The sequence below is a fragment of the Podarcis melisellensis genome, assembly GCF_964234715.1.
Source record: "Podarcis melisellensis genome assembly, chromosome: 15".
NCBI lineage: Eukaryota > Metazoa > Chordata > Lepidosauria > Squamata > Lacertidae > Podarcis > Podarcis melisellensis.
Genome location: NC_138532.1, coordinates 10,414,985 through 10,432,141, shown reverse-complemented (window position 1 = coordinate 10,432,141; position 17,157 = coordinate 10,414,985). Strand labels below are relative to the sequence as shown.

Genomic DNA, 17,157 nt, shown 5'->3' with positions numbered 1-17,157 from the left:
AATCTCATTTATTTCTACAGTGCTGGTGGTGCAGACTGACTGGGTATTGTGCATTGTTCCTATGGTGCTAACCTGGGCATGTGCCTGAATAATTCAGCTACCACCTTAGAGAGACACCCTGCATGTTGCTGTTATTTCTTCTGGTTTTAGCAGATATTCCTATATTCCAACCCCCCAACCCCCAAATTAACTCTCTTTTTGCCAATGAACCACAGAGAAACTTGCAATGAATTAACAGCTGAATCAAGACACAAAAGGCAAGAAGTTTGCGTTTTGCAAGGAAGGGATGGCCGTACTCTAGATAAACTGGAATTTTATCTAGAATCCAGAAACCTTAAGATTCAGAAGAAGCAGTTGAAAACACACACAGCAATCTACCTAGCAATCACTTTCAAAACAGAGCAGAAAGAGATCTAAGCAGAGAGTTCTGCACAGCTCTTACCAGTTGCAAGTTGTCAAACACTTCCTTCATCATTGACAACTGTGAACCCTCCAAACTGTCCATTGATTCTGGGCTTGCTCTGCGGAAACCTGTTTGCTGCCTGTCTGCTCTCGGCCACCTGGTCTGAAGCTGACAAGACTGACCCGAGTCTCTTGTCTCTTTTTTTGTTGTGTGTTTGCTTAAGCTCAAGGCTGAGCGTTGTTGATATTGAGGGCAACGTTTCCAATCCGAAAAGATTAAAGGTTCACCAGCGGAGGAAAGAGGTCCAGCAACTCTGCCCGGCAGAGAAAAAGGAAGGCCGGTCTGATCAGCAACACTAACAAAAATGATGCAGACTGTAGAAGGGCTTTCCAAGCGCCTCAGCCTTTATTCGTCTTGGGAATTCTGGATGGCTTCAGTTGTGTCTTCTAAAAGACACAAGAAGGATACACGTCAGGCCCTACGGCATACTAGTAACCTGCGGGCGTTCTCAGAGACATGCAATAGCACAAGAGCAGGGGGACTGTCGCTAACCTGCAGCCCAGCAGCCTTCATCTAGCCCCAAGAGAGATTTTGTGGGAGCTTCCCAGGCCCCCCAAAAGTGTCTTTTTTCAAAAAAAAGAAATGCTCCTATGAATCTCTCAATGTGATGCTATGGTGCCAAAAGGTTCTATTGTAGGTCCCTCAAGACCCCCATTCCCTCCCTTTAAAAAAAAAAATACAAATGGTTTATTTATTTATTTTTTAAAATAAAAAATATTCTTCTTCTTTGGACTACAGTGGTATCTCGGGTTACATACGCTTCAGGTTACATACGCTTCAGGTTACAGACTCCGCTAATCTAGAAATAGTACCTCAGGTTAAGAACTTTGCTTCAGGATGAGAACAGAAATCGTGCTCTGGCGATGCGGCAGCAGGAGGAGGCCCCATTAGCTAAAGTGGTGCTTCAGGTAAAGAACAGTTTCAGGTTAAGTACAGACCTTCAGAACAAATTAAGTACTTAACCTGAGGTACCACTGTACTCCCAAGGGTGCCGTGCCCTGCTATGGTACTGTGATGCCAAAAGATTATTTGTGGCCCTCCGAAAGCATCCCACCCCACACATCTGTGCTTTTGAACAATTGAAGTTTTTCCCCCCTGACTCATAGGTACCCCACTGTAATGCCAAACATTTTTTGCGGTTTCCCCAAGGCCCCCCAAATCTGTCCATCATTTAAAAAAATTTTACTGATTGCTCCCAAAGAGCCCCTGAGTATCAGACTATGACTGGGCAGAGACCCCTACCACAAAGCTCACTGGGTGATCTTGAAACAGCCACTGCCTGTTTGCCTAAGCTACTTCACAGGGTAGGGTAGAGTGGAGGAGAGAGAACAAGACTTTCTTTTTGGAGCTCCTCAGAGGAAAGGTGGTAGACAAATGTCATCCATAAAATGCGTAACATTTAAGACCACAATCCTATGCATGTTTACTCAGAAATAAGCTCAGCTATGTTCAATGGGTCTTAATCCCCATTAAGTGTATCTAGGAATGCAGCCTTAAATTAGTTCCCATTGAAGTGGTGGACCTGTACTAGGCCCATAGTAAAGGTAAAGGGACCCCTGACCATTAGGTCCAGTCGTGGCCGACTCTGGGGTTGCAGTGCTCATCTTGCTTTATTGGCCGAGGGAGCCGGCGTACAGCTTCCGGGTGATGTGGCTAGCATGACTAAGCCGCTTCTGGAGAACCAGAGCAGCACATGGAAACACCATTTACCTTCCCGCCGGAACAGTACCTATTTACAGTATCTACTTTAACGTGCTTTCGAACTGCTAGGTTGGCAGGAGCTGGGACCGAGCAATGGGAGCTCACCCCATCGTGGGGATTCGAACCACCGACCTTCTGATCGGCAATTCCTAGGCTCTGTGGTTTAACCCACAGTGCCACCCGCGCCCCATACCACTTATACCACTTAATAATTGCAGATGAGAGATGTTCATACAACAATATTGCTCTAGACCAGAGGTCTTCAAGCTTTTTGGGTCCATTGCTCCCTTGACCAACTACATTATTTCTGTGGCACCCCTGTGGGGCTCTGGATCCCAGTTATGTCACCCCTTGCCTGCAGAGCTGGCAGCCTCTCACCCTTTTCCAAACGCTCCCCTTGTGGAGTGTTCCCTCAGCCTCCTCTCCTCTCCCCTCCTCTCCTTGGGAGTCCTCCGGGCAGCCGCTTCTGCCATCCCTGGTCTCTGAACTGCCCCCCCACCCCAAAAGAGATGCCTCCACACACTGCCTCACAGGGGATTGGGAAGCACCCCCTGACCAGCCCCAGAGGCACCAATCGCCTGGGGAGCTGCAACAAATGGCTGTGCAAGCCTTTGGGAGGCAGAGATGTGAGAGAGCATCAAGATACCCCAAGGTGCCATGGCACACTGGTTGAAAACCACTGCTCTAGAAAACAACTATTCTATATGTTATTCATGCATGCATGCATTCAATATATATCTTGCCTTTCCTCCCAAAGGAGCCTAGGGTGGCAAATTATGTTTCTAAGGCCACATTCTCCCTGATGCAATTATTGTCTATCTGCAAAGAATTTGAGGAACATATTTTACTTTCACGATGACAGCTTCCAATGGATGACAGCTTACTAACAGGTGATTTTGCTCCGAAACAACCCAGACACTGGGTTTTTTTTGCTCAACTTTGAATGAGATGTTGCTGACACAATAGCGTTTAGGCCAGTTGAGTATTTTTGTGCAAAGTAATGGTCAAGCTTAAGAGGATTAGACATGTCAGCTTCAAAAGACTTATGTTCCATGTGTGTGTGTCTTTGAGCCAGTGTGGTGTGGCGGTTAAGAGCGGTGGACTCGTAATCTGGTGAACCGGGTTCGATTCCCTGCTCCTCCACATGCAACTGCTGGGTGACCTTGGGCTAGTCACACTTCTCTGAAGTCTCTCAGCCTCACTCACCTCACAGAGTGTTTGTTGTGGGGGAGGAAGGGAAAGGAGATTGTTTGCCGCTTGGAGACTCCTTAAGGGGAGTGAAAGGCGGGATATCAAGTTCAAACTCCTCCTTTGCTAGCTGTTAGTTATTTCTCTCAAGGCACCGAAATGTGGTTGTGTGAACATCAGAGGTGCCTTCAGGACAAGTTCTGAGAGAAGCATTACAACTGTTCTGTGCATGAGACACTAAACACTGGAGTGACGTGGTCCTTGCCTAGTGATCCTATAGACCAGGCATAGGCAAACTCCGGCCCTCCAGATATTTTGGAATTACAATTCCCATCATCCCTTGACCACTGGTCCTGTTAGCTAGGGAAGATGGGAGTTGTAGTCCCAAAACATCTGGAGGGCCAAAGTTTGCCTATGTCTGCTACAGCCTTCTTTGGCAATGTTGATGATGGAAAGATAAGAACAGAGAAGGTGGGGTTGGAAGGGGAAAGGGAAAAATAATGGATAAAAAGCTTTTCTTTACAACCAAGGTGAAGAACCACAGACCCAGGATCCAAAAACCAAACCACCATGTCTTGCACATGAGTGGTACCATTTTGACTAGTATGAGACAGGCACTGGGAGACTGAGGCTGCTAGTAGTACATACAAGTGGAACATCCACCAATATATTGTGATGTAGTGTGTTTCCTGTTCAGGATTTCACCCATTCCACCCCCAATTTCCATCTTCCTATCACCACCGCCAATCAGCCAATCAGCATTCAATGGACAGTGAGAGCATGAATTGGGCTGTTTTGGGTCCCTGCACCAAAATATATATATATATATATATATATATATATATATATATATATATATATATATATTGTTTGGACTTTTGCAAACCTTTAAGTTTCCCCAAGCCTACTGATACCCTGGTCTTGTGCATGGCTGGGGTCATGCTGGCTAGAAGAAGAGGAGGAGTTTGGATTTGATATCCCGCTTTATCACTACCCAAAGGAGTCTCAAAGCGGCTAACAATCTCCTTTTCCCTTCCTCCCCCACAACAAACACTCTGTGAGGTGAGTGGGGCTGAGAGACTTCAGAGAAGTGTGACTAGCCCAAGGTCACCCAGCAGCTGCAGGTGGAGGAGCAGGGAATCGAACCCGGTTCACCAGATTACGAGTCCACCACTCTTAACCACTACACCACACTGGCTACAAAAGGCACAGCATCCCCACCAACATTTCTCCGATGAAAATAGGGACGTCCTATTCCATCAAGCTCCTGCCAACCTAGCAGTTCGAAAGCACATCAAAGTGCAAGTAGATAAATAGGTACCGCTCTTGTGGGAAGGTAAATGGCGTTTTCGTGCACTGCTCTGGTTCGCCAGAAGCAGCTTAGTCATGCTGGCCACATGACCTGGAAGCAGTACACTGGCTCCCTCGGCCAGTAAAGTGAGATGAGCACCACAACCCCAGAGTCAGCCAAGACTGGACCTAATGGTCAGGGGTCCCTTTACCTTTACTATTCCATCAAGATCATCATAATTTTAATATTTATATCCCACTCAGCAGACTGGGTTACCCCAACCTCTCTGGACAGCTTCAACATATATAAAAACATAATAAAACATTAAACTTTTTTTTAAATAAAAAAAACTTCCTTATAAAGGGCTGCCTTCCGATGGCTTGGGGGAGTCAGATAACTGCATACCCGCCAACATTTCTCTGATCGAAATAGGGACATCCGAAGGAAAAGCGGGACATTCTGGGATCAGATCAGAAACCAGCGTGGCTTCTGTGAATCCAGGACTGTTCCTGGAAAATAGGGACACTTGGGGGGGGGGGGTCTGGAACAGCACTTACCACCTGAACATTGGAAATAGAGGAAATGGTGATGAGAAAACAAATCGCCAGACAGGGGGAGAAATATGGATGCCAGGAAGAAGTCTTCTGAAGTGTACAGCCCAGACACAGGTTTATTACTGCAGTTGGGGACTAGGTCTGAGAGTTAATTATTTACCTGATGCCGGGATGCTACACTGAAGCATTCATTTGTGGCAGCAAAAGTCATTCAAAATTACATGTGCTGTACAAATAGATAAGAGCAAAAATAGAAGCCCAAATCTGGGCCTCCCAACCTTGAAAGACACATGAACTTATATTTTAAAATCCTGCCTCCTGCCCTAATCGCTTTTCCCTTACTGATTCAGGCAAAAAGCAGCTCATTTTAGGACTCCGCAATCGATGTAATTCTAGTCACAGAAAGTATACAATGCTTGGCTTTGCCCCTGGAAAGGTAGGCAAAAGAGGGCAAATGAGTTAATTAATCTCACATTAGGTAGGCCTCATCTGACCATGACGCCTGAATATTGCCATACGCTTTAGTTTATATATCTCACATTATGATATTGCAATAAGCACCACAGTTCTGCCTATGGGAGCAGTATCCCATTACGCTGTGCTAAATTTTCATGACTATACATTTTTGGTGTGAAAGGCGTGGTTTTCAGGGAGATATCGTTCCTTTGAGTAGTTCCCTGCCCACACCTGTTTGGAGTTTGGTTTCCCTCAATATGAACCTTCACCTGTTCCATTTGTTAGTTTAAGAATATTCACTTTTGCTAGGTAATCCCAGCCAATTAGGGAACACAACCTGAATGCAATTACATCATAGCGCACAGCACATACATTCACAGCTGTTATAATCACTGCCTCCCTATAGCACGTTGCCAGGTGTAGCAGCTTGGTTCAGGGTGGAGGAGACAGCAGCAATGGGGGTGGGGTAGGCAATAATCAAAGAGAAGAAGAATGTGCCCACCTCTACAATTCTGTGATTCTCAGTACAGTCATACCTTGGGTTGAATGTGCTTCACATTGAGCGCTTTCGGGTTGTGCTCCGAGGCAACCTGGAAGTAACGGAGCGCGTTACTTCCAGGTTTCACCGCTCGCGCATACGCTCAAAATGAGTCACGCGCATGCGTGGAAGCAGCAAAACCCAACTCGCGCATGCACAGACGCACCGTCACAGCTTACTTTCTATTCAGGATGCGAACGGGGCTCTGGAACGGATCCCATTCGCATCCTGAGGTACCACTGTAATATATAGCTCCTGGTATTCTTTATGACACTAGACTAGACAGTAGATAGGTTGTGGCTCATAACAGCTGCGCCCCAAGAGAGATAACACAAATAATGTAACAGGCTGTGTGTAACTATATAAATCTTTTTTAATGCGATTCAGCATATCATATCAAAATATATGGTTCTATAGACCAATTTATCATATAAACAAAACATATTATGAGAAATTAAAAGTCCAGCAGATTGATCAGGATATACAATCTATTCAGTTCTTATATTGGCTATATCCACGGTGTGGAATACTTATACAGTGGTACCTCAGGTTACAGATGCTTCAGGTTACAGAAGCTTCAGGTTACAGACTCTGCTAACCCAGAAATAGTACCTCGGGTTAGGAATTTTGCTTCAGGATGAGAACAGAAATCGTGCAGCAGCGCCCTGGCGGCAGCAGGAAACCCCATTAGCTAAAGTGGTACCTCAAGTTAAGAACAGTTTCAGGTTAAGAACGGACCTCCAGAACGAATTAAGTTCTTAACCAGAGGTACCACTGTATCAGTCTTGGAGTGTTCCATCTGAAGATGTTTTTAGGAATTCTAGCGTTCCTTATATGGAGGTATCAGACGAAAAACTTGGAAGAACGGCACATACAGAAAATAATACGAGGATTCCAGGATAATTCCTTGTTTCACCCAACCGGGCTTCGTCAGCCGTGCATACTCGTATTCTTGTATATCAGGGACATGGAACATAATGGATTCAGTCCATAATGGATGACTGACTACAAGACTGATATAAGAATTCCACAGATGTTGAATCGCATTTTAAAAGATTTATATAGTTACACACAGCCTGTTGTTTGTGTTGTCATCAGTTTTGCATTGACGTGACAAAGGGTTTGGTAGTGTTTTGAATGTGCTCCCCAAGACAAACAGATTCCTGAGTGCTCGCTTGTGCCTTTGACATGACTCCTTTAAGCTAATGAACCAACCCTTCCCTGGATGTTGGGGGAAGGCTCCAGAGGCAAACCTTTCTCTTTGAGTAGCACAGCTGTGCTGGAGAGCAGCCAGCCAGGTGTAAGTCTATATGTGTTAATGGATTTTAACTTGGTCAGTTTCATCCCAGCTATTTGCAGATCTCCAGCTGTGATATCATTGCTGTTCTCATGGCTGCAGCTTTCTGCCAGTAAGCAGATGAGGCTATGCCATAATGGCGTGACCGAGAACTGCTGCTGGCACATGGAATTAGAGATCGCAGGACAATCCAGCCCATGTCCCCAGTGCTAGCTAATGGCAAAGCTTGCATCTAAAATGTTAAACAGAGTTCCATTGCATATGGCAGCTCAAGTGGCAGAACGTTCGTTTAGCATGAGAGAAGCAATGGAATTAACGTCCACATTATTTAGCCAAGGCTTTCCCCCTATTCCAGGGATGGGGAACATGTGCTTTCCAGAGGTTGCTGGACCACAGCTGCCATGGGGCATATGACTGGGGCCTTTATACCTTAAAAAAAAAATCACAATCTATATCATGATGCCTAGACCCGACTGACTGACTGACTCACTGACTGTATGCGTCATACAATCCTGCATGTATCTACTCAGATGTTCAGTGGGACATTCCTAGCTAGATGTGAATATAGGACCGCAGTCGCATTGGATTACTCATCACTAATTCCAGGGGATATCTAAAATCGCTTCGGTATTTCCCAACGAGAGAAAAATGTGGTACAGGCATCATCAGTGCACGCTTAGGGATCTGAAAGTGGGGTGCTTGTCATCTATACTGTTACAGGTTTGTGGGTGACCTGACCCCCTCCAGATTCCTGGGTGCTGGGGTTTAATCAGTGCTTTGAGAAGTAAGGCGTGCTGGCAGACATTGGAGTTAACAGTGTAAAATGCCATCTAAACTTGTTTCCGAGCCAGGGCATGGCGTGGGAGGTAAGTCCATCAGAGGAACCAAAGATTGTGGTGGCCAGGGGAAAGACTGGGGGAGACAGAGAGGTGTGTGTGTCAGTGGGCAAGGAAAGAAACAGTTTGTCATAGGCTGAATGAAAACGGTGGTGTTTTGCAAGAGGTTTGAGAAGCAAGGGGGAAGGGGGAGGCAGCAGAACTCTAGGTGGGCTGGTTGGAGCAGGCAGCAAGAAAGGCTGGTTCCTCTGGTTCCTCTGTTTGTACATCTATACCCGCTGCTCCAGAGAGATGTGAATGTTGGAAATCCCTCCACTGTGGACTCAGGTTGTGGATATGAACCATATATCATAAAGACACTGCAGTCTCTGCTGTACCTAAGTACCAAAAGGGAACTCAGACCCCGGACCCCTCGAAACTCACCCTGCTGTGGAGATTGGGGTGACGTGTAACAATACATTTGTCTATCAAAATAGACCCAGGGTAGGAGTGCTTTAAGTGCATTATACAAATGTGACACTAGATGGCGGTGGTGAGCTAATGGCAAATTCCATATATATTTTAAAACTTTTTTTAAAAAAAACAACAACATTCAGAGTGTTTTTATATATGTGTGTGTAGATTCAGCAAAGAAAGGCATTGCAAGAGTTTTGTTGAAATGATCTGGCATTGTTATACTTTCAGGCAGGAATTAGGGGGTCTACTCTTTCCTTCCCCTCTGTTTCTCTTTCCTGTCCCTTTTAAAGAGCTACTCAAAATCTGAAAATGCTGTTTTTTGCAACGATGGTCACTTCCACACGACACCTTTAAAGCACTCTTGTACTGCTTTTGACACTCCTGGGAGCTGCAGTTTGTTAAGGGTACTGAGAGCTGTTAGGAGGCCCCGATTCCCCCTCACTGAGCTACAATTTTCAGAGTGGTTTAACAACCAAACCCTCTTCCCAGGGGAATCTGAAAATTGTAGGTCTGTGAAGGAAATACAAGTCTTAGTTTAAGCAATAACTAGGTTGTTATTTTAAAAAAACCAACAAGCTGGAAATGGAGAGTAAAGGAAAGAGTGGTCCATTAGAGAATCAATTAGCTTTAAGACAAATACCATAAGGCCTTCAGGAGGCCCCCTATAGCCTCTATAGTACCTGCCTGGCTACCAAGATGTTTTGCAGCGTCCATTTGAGCAAAGCTGCTGGCTCATAGGAAATATATTTATGTTGAGGCTGTAGACACCCTGCAAGTAGGGCACTTTGACTGCCTCCATTAGCACACAGTTCAATAAGCTGCTTTTAGTTTTCTTTATTTAATTGCAAAGCCTTTCTCTATTACTGTCAACGTGAAGAAAGAGGGGGGGGGACCCACGGCTGTGAAAAACGTAAGATCAACATGGGCTCTTCTTTCATGCAGAGCTCAGCAGGATAGGAATGTGAGTTATTTTGCAGGGAGGGGAGGAACTGGACTGAGAGGCTGGACAAAGGGTATGGAGGGAAGTGCAGAGACTTATTTGGGGGCTAGGGAGACACAGATTAATAGTAGAGCTTTGTAGTATTGCATATACTTAGTCTGCAATAGTCTCCTGTCAGAGAACTGACATCAGAGCCAGAGGTGGAGGCAGGGCTCCCAAGCGATGCCGGAGAAGGGCCCATCAGGGAGAGAGGGAGCTCATCGGCTGGGGAAGGAAATCAGCATAACTCCAGGGATAAAGGGGGGCAGATGGGGGAATCGGCGAGGGGGCTCCAGGACTCCTCGCCGGAGACCAGCAGGGAGAGCACGGGTCCTCCGCTGCCCACACCCACCCTGCGCAGAAGACTTCCGCCCAGGGAAAGTAGGCGTAGACTTGGCGTCAAAGAACTTCTTTGCTGGAAGAAGTTCAAGAAACGTCCACGAAGTGAAGGGCTGTCCAGCCAGGAAAAGGTTTAACCAGGCAACCTAGCCAGGAGTGGCGGCAACTTACGCACGAGCAACCCCATATAACCATTACATCTCCCTTGGCATCTCCAGTTAAGACAAGCATGGGGAACCTTTGGACCACCAGATGTTACTAAACTACAACTCCCATGAGCGGCAGCAAACATGGAAATTGCCTGGGATGATGGGAGTCATAGTTGAGCAATATCCGCAGGGCCAAAAGTTCCCCACACCTGACCTATGATGATCTTCTAATAGTAAAAGGTAAAAAGGTAAAGGACCCCTGGACGGTTAAGTCCATTCAAAGGTGACAATGGGGTTGCGGCACTCATTTTGCTTTCAGGCTGAGGGAGCCAGCTTTCCAGGTCATGTGGCCAGCATGACTAAACCGCTTCTGGCGCAATGGAACACTGTGACAGAAACCAGAGTGCACGGAAATGCCATTGACCTTCCCGCCGCGGCGGTACCTATTTATCTACTTGCACTGGCGTGCTTTCGAACTGCTAGGTTGGCAGGAGCTGGGACAGAGCAACAGGAGCTCAATCCGTCGCAGGGATTCGAACCGCTGACCTTCTGACTGGCAAGCCCAAAAGGCTCAGCGGTTTAGACCACAGCACCACCCGCACCCAGATAGTAAGATTATCTGAGGATTGTTTCTTTAGCATTCATTCTTATTTTTATTGCCCTTACAGAACTCAGCAGGGAGGAGGATGGGCTCTGCCTGTCATTGACTCTGTCTCCACTTACGGTTGGTCTCTCTGCCTTTCACCCCGCCCCTCTCACTGGCTGCCGGACAGTTGTGCTGAGCGTTTCATTAGCTTAAAGTATAATAAGCTCATGTGTTTTGGGGACAGATCATAGCTCATGGGTGGGCCACATGCTTTGGCTGAACCTGGGCTCTCCCAGCTTCAATTTCTGGCATCTGCCCCAGGATCACGGAACATGTGATGAGGAAGATCTGTTCCTGTGTGAGAAGCAGTAGAGCAGAGCTTTCCAAACCGTGTATCACAACCTGTTAGTGTGTCGGCTGCAGTGTGCAGGTGTGTCACGTAATAGGTGTCCGTATCTCTTAAAAGGGGTTGGTTTAACCTGCCGTTTGCTAATAAAACTGAATTACTGTGTCACGAAATGATGCATGTCTAAAGTATATGCAGACTAAGTATATGTGCAATACTACAAAGTCTATGCAATACTACAAATGTCTAAAAAGTGTTCCACCAACATGAAATGTTTGGAAAGCTCTGCAGTACAGTCTCTGTTCCAAGACCCCATACTAGCCAGCAACCAAGCAGTAAGAAATACAACTTATAGCAAAACACACACACATATTTAGAAACACAAAACACTTCTAAAAAAAAATAAGTTCTAAACATCTTTTTTAAAATATATATATATATATATATACACAACAACAATCACATACCCTCACTGTTATTAGTTTCAAGGTTGCCAGGAACATTCTCTTTCAGCCATCAAATGCCTGAGTGAACAAGAATGTTTTAAACTTCCTTTTGAATGTTAATATTGAAGAAGACAGAGAGGCACACCTCACCAAGGAGGCTGATCTGGGGAATCAACACTGTGAAAACTGTCAGAAGACTGCCAACAAGTTAGGACCCTGCGGTGGCACCCCCACTAAAACCTCAGCTTCTGATTGTAAGGCCCATGACCGCGGATATTCGGTGGCCAGGTTGCTCACCGGGACAAGATGGTTTGAACATATTAGGTAAAAAGGTAAGGTAAAGGACTCCTGGACGTTTAAGTTCAGTCAAAGGCGACTATGGGGTTGCGGCACTAATCTCACTTTCAGGCCGAGGGAGCTGGCGTTTGTCCACAGACAGTTTACCGGGTCATGTGGCCAGCCTGACTAAACCACTTCTGGTGCAACGGAACACCGTGATGGAAACCAGAGCACACGGAAACACCATTTACCTTCCCACCACAGTGGTACCTATTTATCTACTGGCACTGGTGTGCTTTCGAACTGCTAGGTTGGCAGGAGCTGGGACACAGCAACAGGAGCTCATCCCGTCACGGGGATTTGAACCACCGACCTTCTGATCGGTAAGCCTAAGAGGCACCGATCTTAGCCTGACTGTGGTGGCTGCCAATGGCTTTCCAGACCCAATTCAAAGTGCTGGTTTTCACCTAAAAAAACATTAAAAGGCTCAGGACTGCAATACTTCAGAGACTGCCTCTCCCCATATGAACCAACCCAGACTCTGAGATAATCCTCTGAAGCCCTTCTTTGTGTGCCCTCTCCACAAGAGGTCCAGCGGGCAGCCACATAGATATTTTCTGAAGTGGCTCCCAGTTTGCGGAAGCTCGCTTGGCTTCTTCACTATACATCTTTAGGTGCCAGGCAAAAACATTTATTTATAACCAGGACTTTGGCTGATTAATTCTATGGCCATTCAACTGTGTTTGTGGGGTAGGGGTCATTGGTTTGGTTTTATTATGCATTTTGTGTTATCGTTCTGCATTTTTATGTGGAGAACCACCCTGTGATCTTTGGATGAAGGATGACATGCAAATTAAATAAATATAGGAGATGGAACTCTTCTGTGTGTTTCTGGGGTCCCAAGGGTTTTATACACTAGTGCGAACAACGCAAATGGACAGCTAGAGCAGCAATTTCAGGACCAGTGGCACGTGCCCCACATACCAACCCAGCAGCTGCATTCTGCCTGAGCTGCAGCCTCCAAACTGTCTTCGAGGGTAGCCCCAAGTAGAGCGCATTGCAGTAGTCCAAGCAGGAGGTCCCTAGAGCATGGACAATCGGAATTCCCTCCCTTCCAAAATGTGGCAGGCACCTATGCTCTTTTCACTCAGATATAAAATCTAGCTCTTTGCTCTGGATTTTGAATGCGCTCTCTCTCTCTCTCTCCAGCTGCTTTATTATTCATAATCATAGTTGTGTCCATTTCATTCTGCTCTTAAATTGTTGCAGAGTGTATAATTTTAAAATCAAGGACCACCCCATACTCCCACCTAGACAGAAACAATCTCCCCATCACCACCACCGATGCACAAAATGTGTCCAGATTAAAACATTTGAATAAATTGTGTGGACTTTTGTCAAACTTCACCACAACCAGTTACCTACAGAGAAGTAAGCATTCCCTCTTCCTTGCACCGGATCCATGGCTTATTGGTCAGGCTGCCCTCTCTGCGCCACATGCATGATGCTACAGGGTTAATATTTAAAAGATCACCTTCTGGCTGAGTGCTTGGCCTACTCTACTTAACTAGCATGGCTCAGCTACTCAGTGCAAGACTTGATGTCATCACTAAGCCACAGAGAATACTGGGACCTGTACTGTGAAGTGCAGGGGGTGGGGAAGGAGGAAGGAAACGCTCTTGGAGGAATCTGCAGGCTGCATAACTGTTATTGTTGCGGCTCCATGAACTGTATGCCTTTCAAATGGTACTGGGAGGAACTCCCCTTGTGGAATTCAAACCATTGCAGCATGCTTTGAAATTCTACATCAGTTTGTTTGCTCAGAAACACCCAGGTGGCAATTGCTGATGCAGCGAGACCTCTGATGCAAAGTTTGATTTTTTTTTTTTCCTCCTGACCGGAAAACTAGCACTTTCTAATGAATATATGCTCAGACTATATTAATCCGAGGAAACAATGGGGAGAGAGGGAAGTTGTGGGGGACAGAGCAGGGAAGCTGCAAGGTTTGAAGGGTGTTATCTGATGGTGGGTACCCTCATCATTTTGCTGCCTGAAGCAAAGGACAAGAAGTTGCCTTCTCCCAGTCCAGTTCCCAGTGCAAGAGCTCAGCAGACCACAGAATCTTATTTCGACATCTCCCACTGCTCTGTCTAGTTTAGTCAGTGCAGGACAGGCTGCACAGAGCACAAAGACTTCTCTTCACTCGCTGCCCTTCAATATTTGCCACCTGAGGCAGCCGCCCCACTCTGCCTCATGGTAGGGCCAGGCCTGGCTACCCTCTTCCAAATCCTGCTGCATCAGGCCAGTAGCCCATCCTGTTCTCACAGTGGCAAAGCAGGTGCCTATGGAAGCCCAAAAGTAGGACCTGAATGCAACAGGGCTCTCCACACTTGTGGTTCCCAGCATTCCAGAGTCATACTGCTTCCAGAAGCAGCCACTGATGGTCTTATCTCCTGTTTATGGGCCCTGGTGGGTCCATCTTGTGGTGGTGGGCAACAGCGGGTAGTGGCATGTAGATCAACACTGGGCTTGCTGAGTCTCCTCACCATTTTAGTTCCCTTCAGTGCCCCTCAGGTACCTTCACTCCAGGGCATTGATGGGAAACGTGAATGGCAGCTAAGCAGTACTACTACTAATAATTTCTTATTTATACCCAACCCATCTGGCTGGGTTTCCCCAGCCACTCTGGGCAGCTTCCAACGAAATATTAAAATACAGTAATGCATCACACATTAAAAGCTTCCCTAAACAGGGCTGCCTTCAGATGTCTTCTAAAAGTCTGGTAGTTGTTGTTCTCTTTGACATTTGGTGGGAAGGCGTTCCACAGGGTGGGTGCCACTACCGAGAAGGCCCTCTGCCTGGTTCCCTGTAACTTGGCTTCTCGCAGTGAAGGAACCGCCAGAAGGCCCTCGGTGCTGGACCTCAGTGTCCGGGTAGAATGATGGGGGTGGAGATGCTTCTTCAGATATACTGAAGGAGGCCATTTAGGGTCTTAAAGGTCAGCACCAACACTTTGAATTGTGCTCGCAAACTTCTCTAAATGCTGAGCACATTGGTGCCAATTTTGAAGGAGGCCTCACCATAAGGCACCTCCTATGCGATTTTACCCCTGGAGATCACCCTAAGTGATCTCCCTCTGCCTCAGGTTATTGCTGATTCCCCCTGGAACCAAAAATCTGAAGTGATGTTTGTGCCGATTCAGCTTTAAAGAGCAGGTCTCAGTGAGGAAAAATCAGGACACACACAAAATCAGTGCTTGAACATTGGACTTCTGTGTAGACCTTTGCCTGGAAAGAGTGAGACAGAAAGTATGCCCTCTGTCTCTCTCTCTCTCTTTCAGACCAACCTAGCTCATAGTGTTGTTGCTATGATAAAAATGAGAGCGTAGGGAGATTTTGTGTGCCTTGAGTATCCTGCAGGAAGGGTGGGATAAAAATCAAATTAATTCATAATAGTATTATATTACAATTCCAAGTATGTTCGCCAAATATCTCTATAGGGTTATTCTATGGCCAGACCAACGTCTTTTATCTTGATTCCGTATTAAGAAGTGATCAACGCCACTCAAACGTACAGGGAGGCATAGACCAGGAATCAACTCTTGTTGGGACTGGAACTCCCATGTCTTCACTGCAATGCTCAGGAATACCCGCCCCATGTTGTGACATCACCACATTGTTTCACAACAGGATGTCCATGAAAGCTGCTGGAGAGAACTGGATATGGAGATGCACCCCCATGTTGCCTGTAATATGTAGTTTTGCCTCTTGTGGACTAATGAAGAGCCCTGGCCCTGCATTGTCATGAGTACTAGAATGCCTGTTTCTGCCATGAGCATGCTTTGAAAGGTTAGGACAAAACCTAGCCTTTTTTCTATCCTGGCTGTGAATATAGAAGGCCACTAGGAATAATGTCTTTGCAGCATCAATGCCTCAGCAGTGCTTGAAGAGGTTGGGCCTTCTAAAAATCTCCCTTCCACCTTGATTGTTTCTCAGATGTACAGGTGATGATGCGATAATTTTCATGCACACCTCCATAGCAAAAGCACAGCCAAGCCATTAAAGGTACATAGTTTCCTTCTGCAAATCACAAGTGAATGTTCTAAGCCAGGCTTCCTCAAACTTGGCCCTCCAGATGTTTTTGGCCCACAACTTCCATAATCCCTAGCTAGCAGGACCAGGGATGATGGGAATTGTAGTCTCAAAACATCTGGAGGGCCGAGTTTGAGGAAGCCTGTCTAAGCCAAGGGTAGCTAGCATGGTGCTCTGCAGATGGGACCATCTCCCATCCTCCTTGGCCCTTGGCAATGCTGGCAGGGGCTGAAAGGATTTGGACCCAACATCTGGACCACAGAACATTGGCTACCCTAATCCAGTCCTTAAGCACACCACTTTCCTTTTGCATGCATGAGGAGGGAGATTCTTTGCTTGTGACTAGGGATGGGCAAATCTCTCAATTTCAGTTTTTATCCTTTTCTCCTTTCTCCAGTCTTCTATTCTCCACATTTCCACATCGGATTGTGATTTATTTATTTTTTAAGTCTCATCAGCGCAGTTTTCTACTAACACACACATTCTGTATGCAATTTTTCCTAATATACACATTTTCGCAAAATAATTTATCCAAATGTAATGCATTTTGTGTTTGTTATTTCCCCAAATATATGTGCTTTTATACACATATTATATTGGCAGTGCAAAACCTGGGGGCATGAATTTTGAATGATGACCGTGTTTCAGAAAATTCATATTAGGTAGGTTCACCTTTAAGTTCTCCTCTATCCCTACTTATGACAGAGCCTTGCCTTGAGACTGCATCAGTCTCAAGCTGTTGCACAGAAGCAAAGTGAATGGGCTGCAGGACAGGCTAAACAGGTCTGACTCTGATGGAGACAGGCCAGGAATGCCGGACCCAGTGCAAAAGGACTACCCCAAAGCTGCCTATGGATGCTACCTTATCCTAACCCCCTCTAGTGGCACAGGTCAGGGAACTGGGGTTGTGCAGCTGGGTTGCAATCAGATGTCCATTTGCCTATGAGTAAACCCTATTAGACTCAGCTGGATCCTGCTTGTTATCAAAGATGCAGATATGTCTAAGACTACAATGCTAGAACAGTTTTATTGATCTAGTAAGGCTGGGGGAGGGGAGAATTTCAACACAGTTTACATCTGAAACCAGTTCTATCAAATTTGCACTTTTTGAAATGATATGAACTGAAACACAGGCATCCTTTGAAATTTGCACTCATCTGAA

General features: G+C 46.0%; 1 protein-coding gene across 3 annotated transcripts in view; it reads right to left on the bottom strand.

Moving 5' to 3' along the window:
- The window catches only part of GCK (glucokinase), a 47,414-nt gene that overhangs the window by 23,606 nt on the left and 6,651 nt on the right, over positions 1 to 17,157 (bottom strand). Inside the window, exon 1 of one of the 3 annotated variants that reach the window (XM_081891029.1) lies at positions 443 to 843. The exons of the other annotated variants lie outside the window; for them this stretch is intronic. Within the exon in view, the coding sequence (XP_081747155.1) occupies positions 443 to 505 (63 nt within the window). The 5' untranslated portion in view covers positions 506 to 843. Of the gene's footprint in view, positions 1 to 442; positions 844 to 17,157 lie in introns of those variants that run through there. 3 annotated transcript variants of the gene reach the window in all.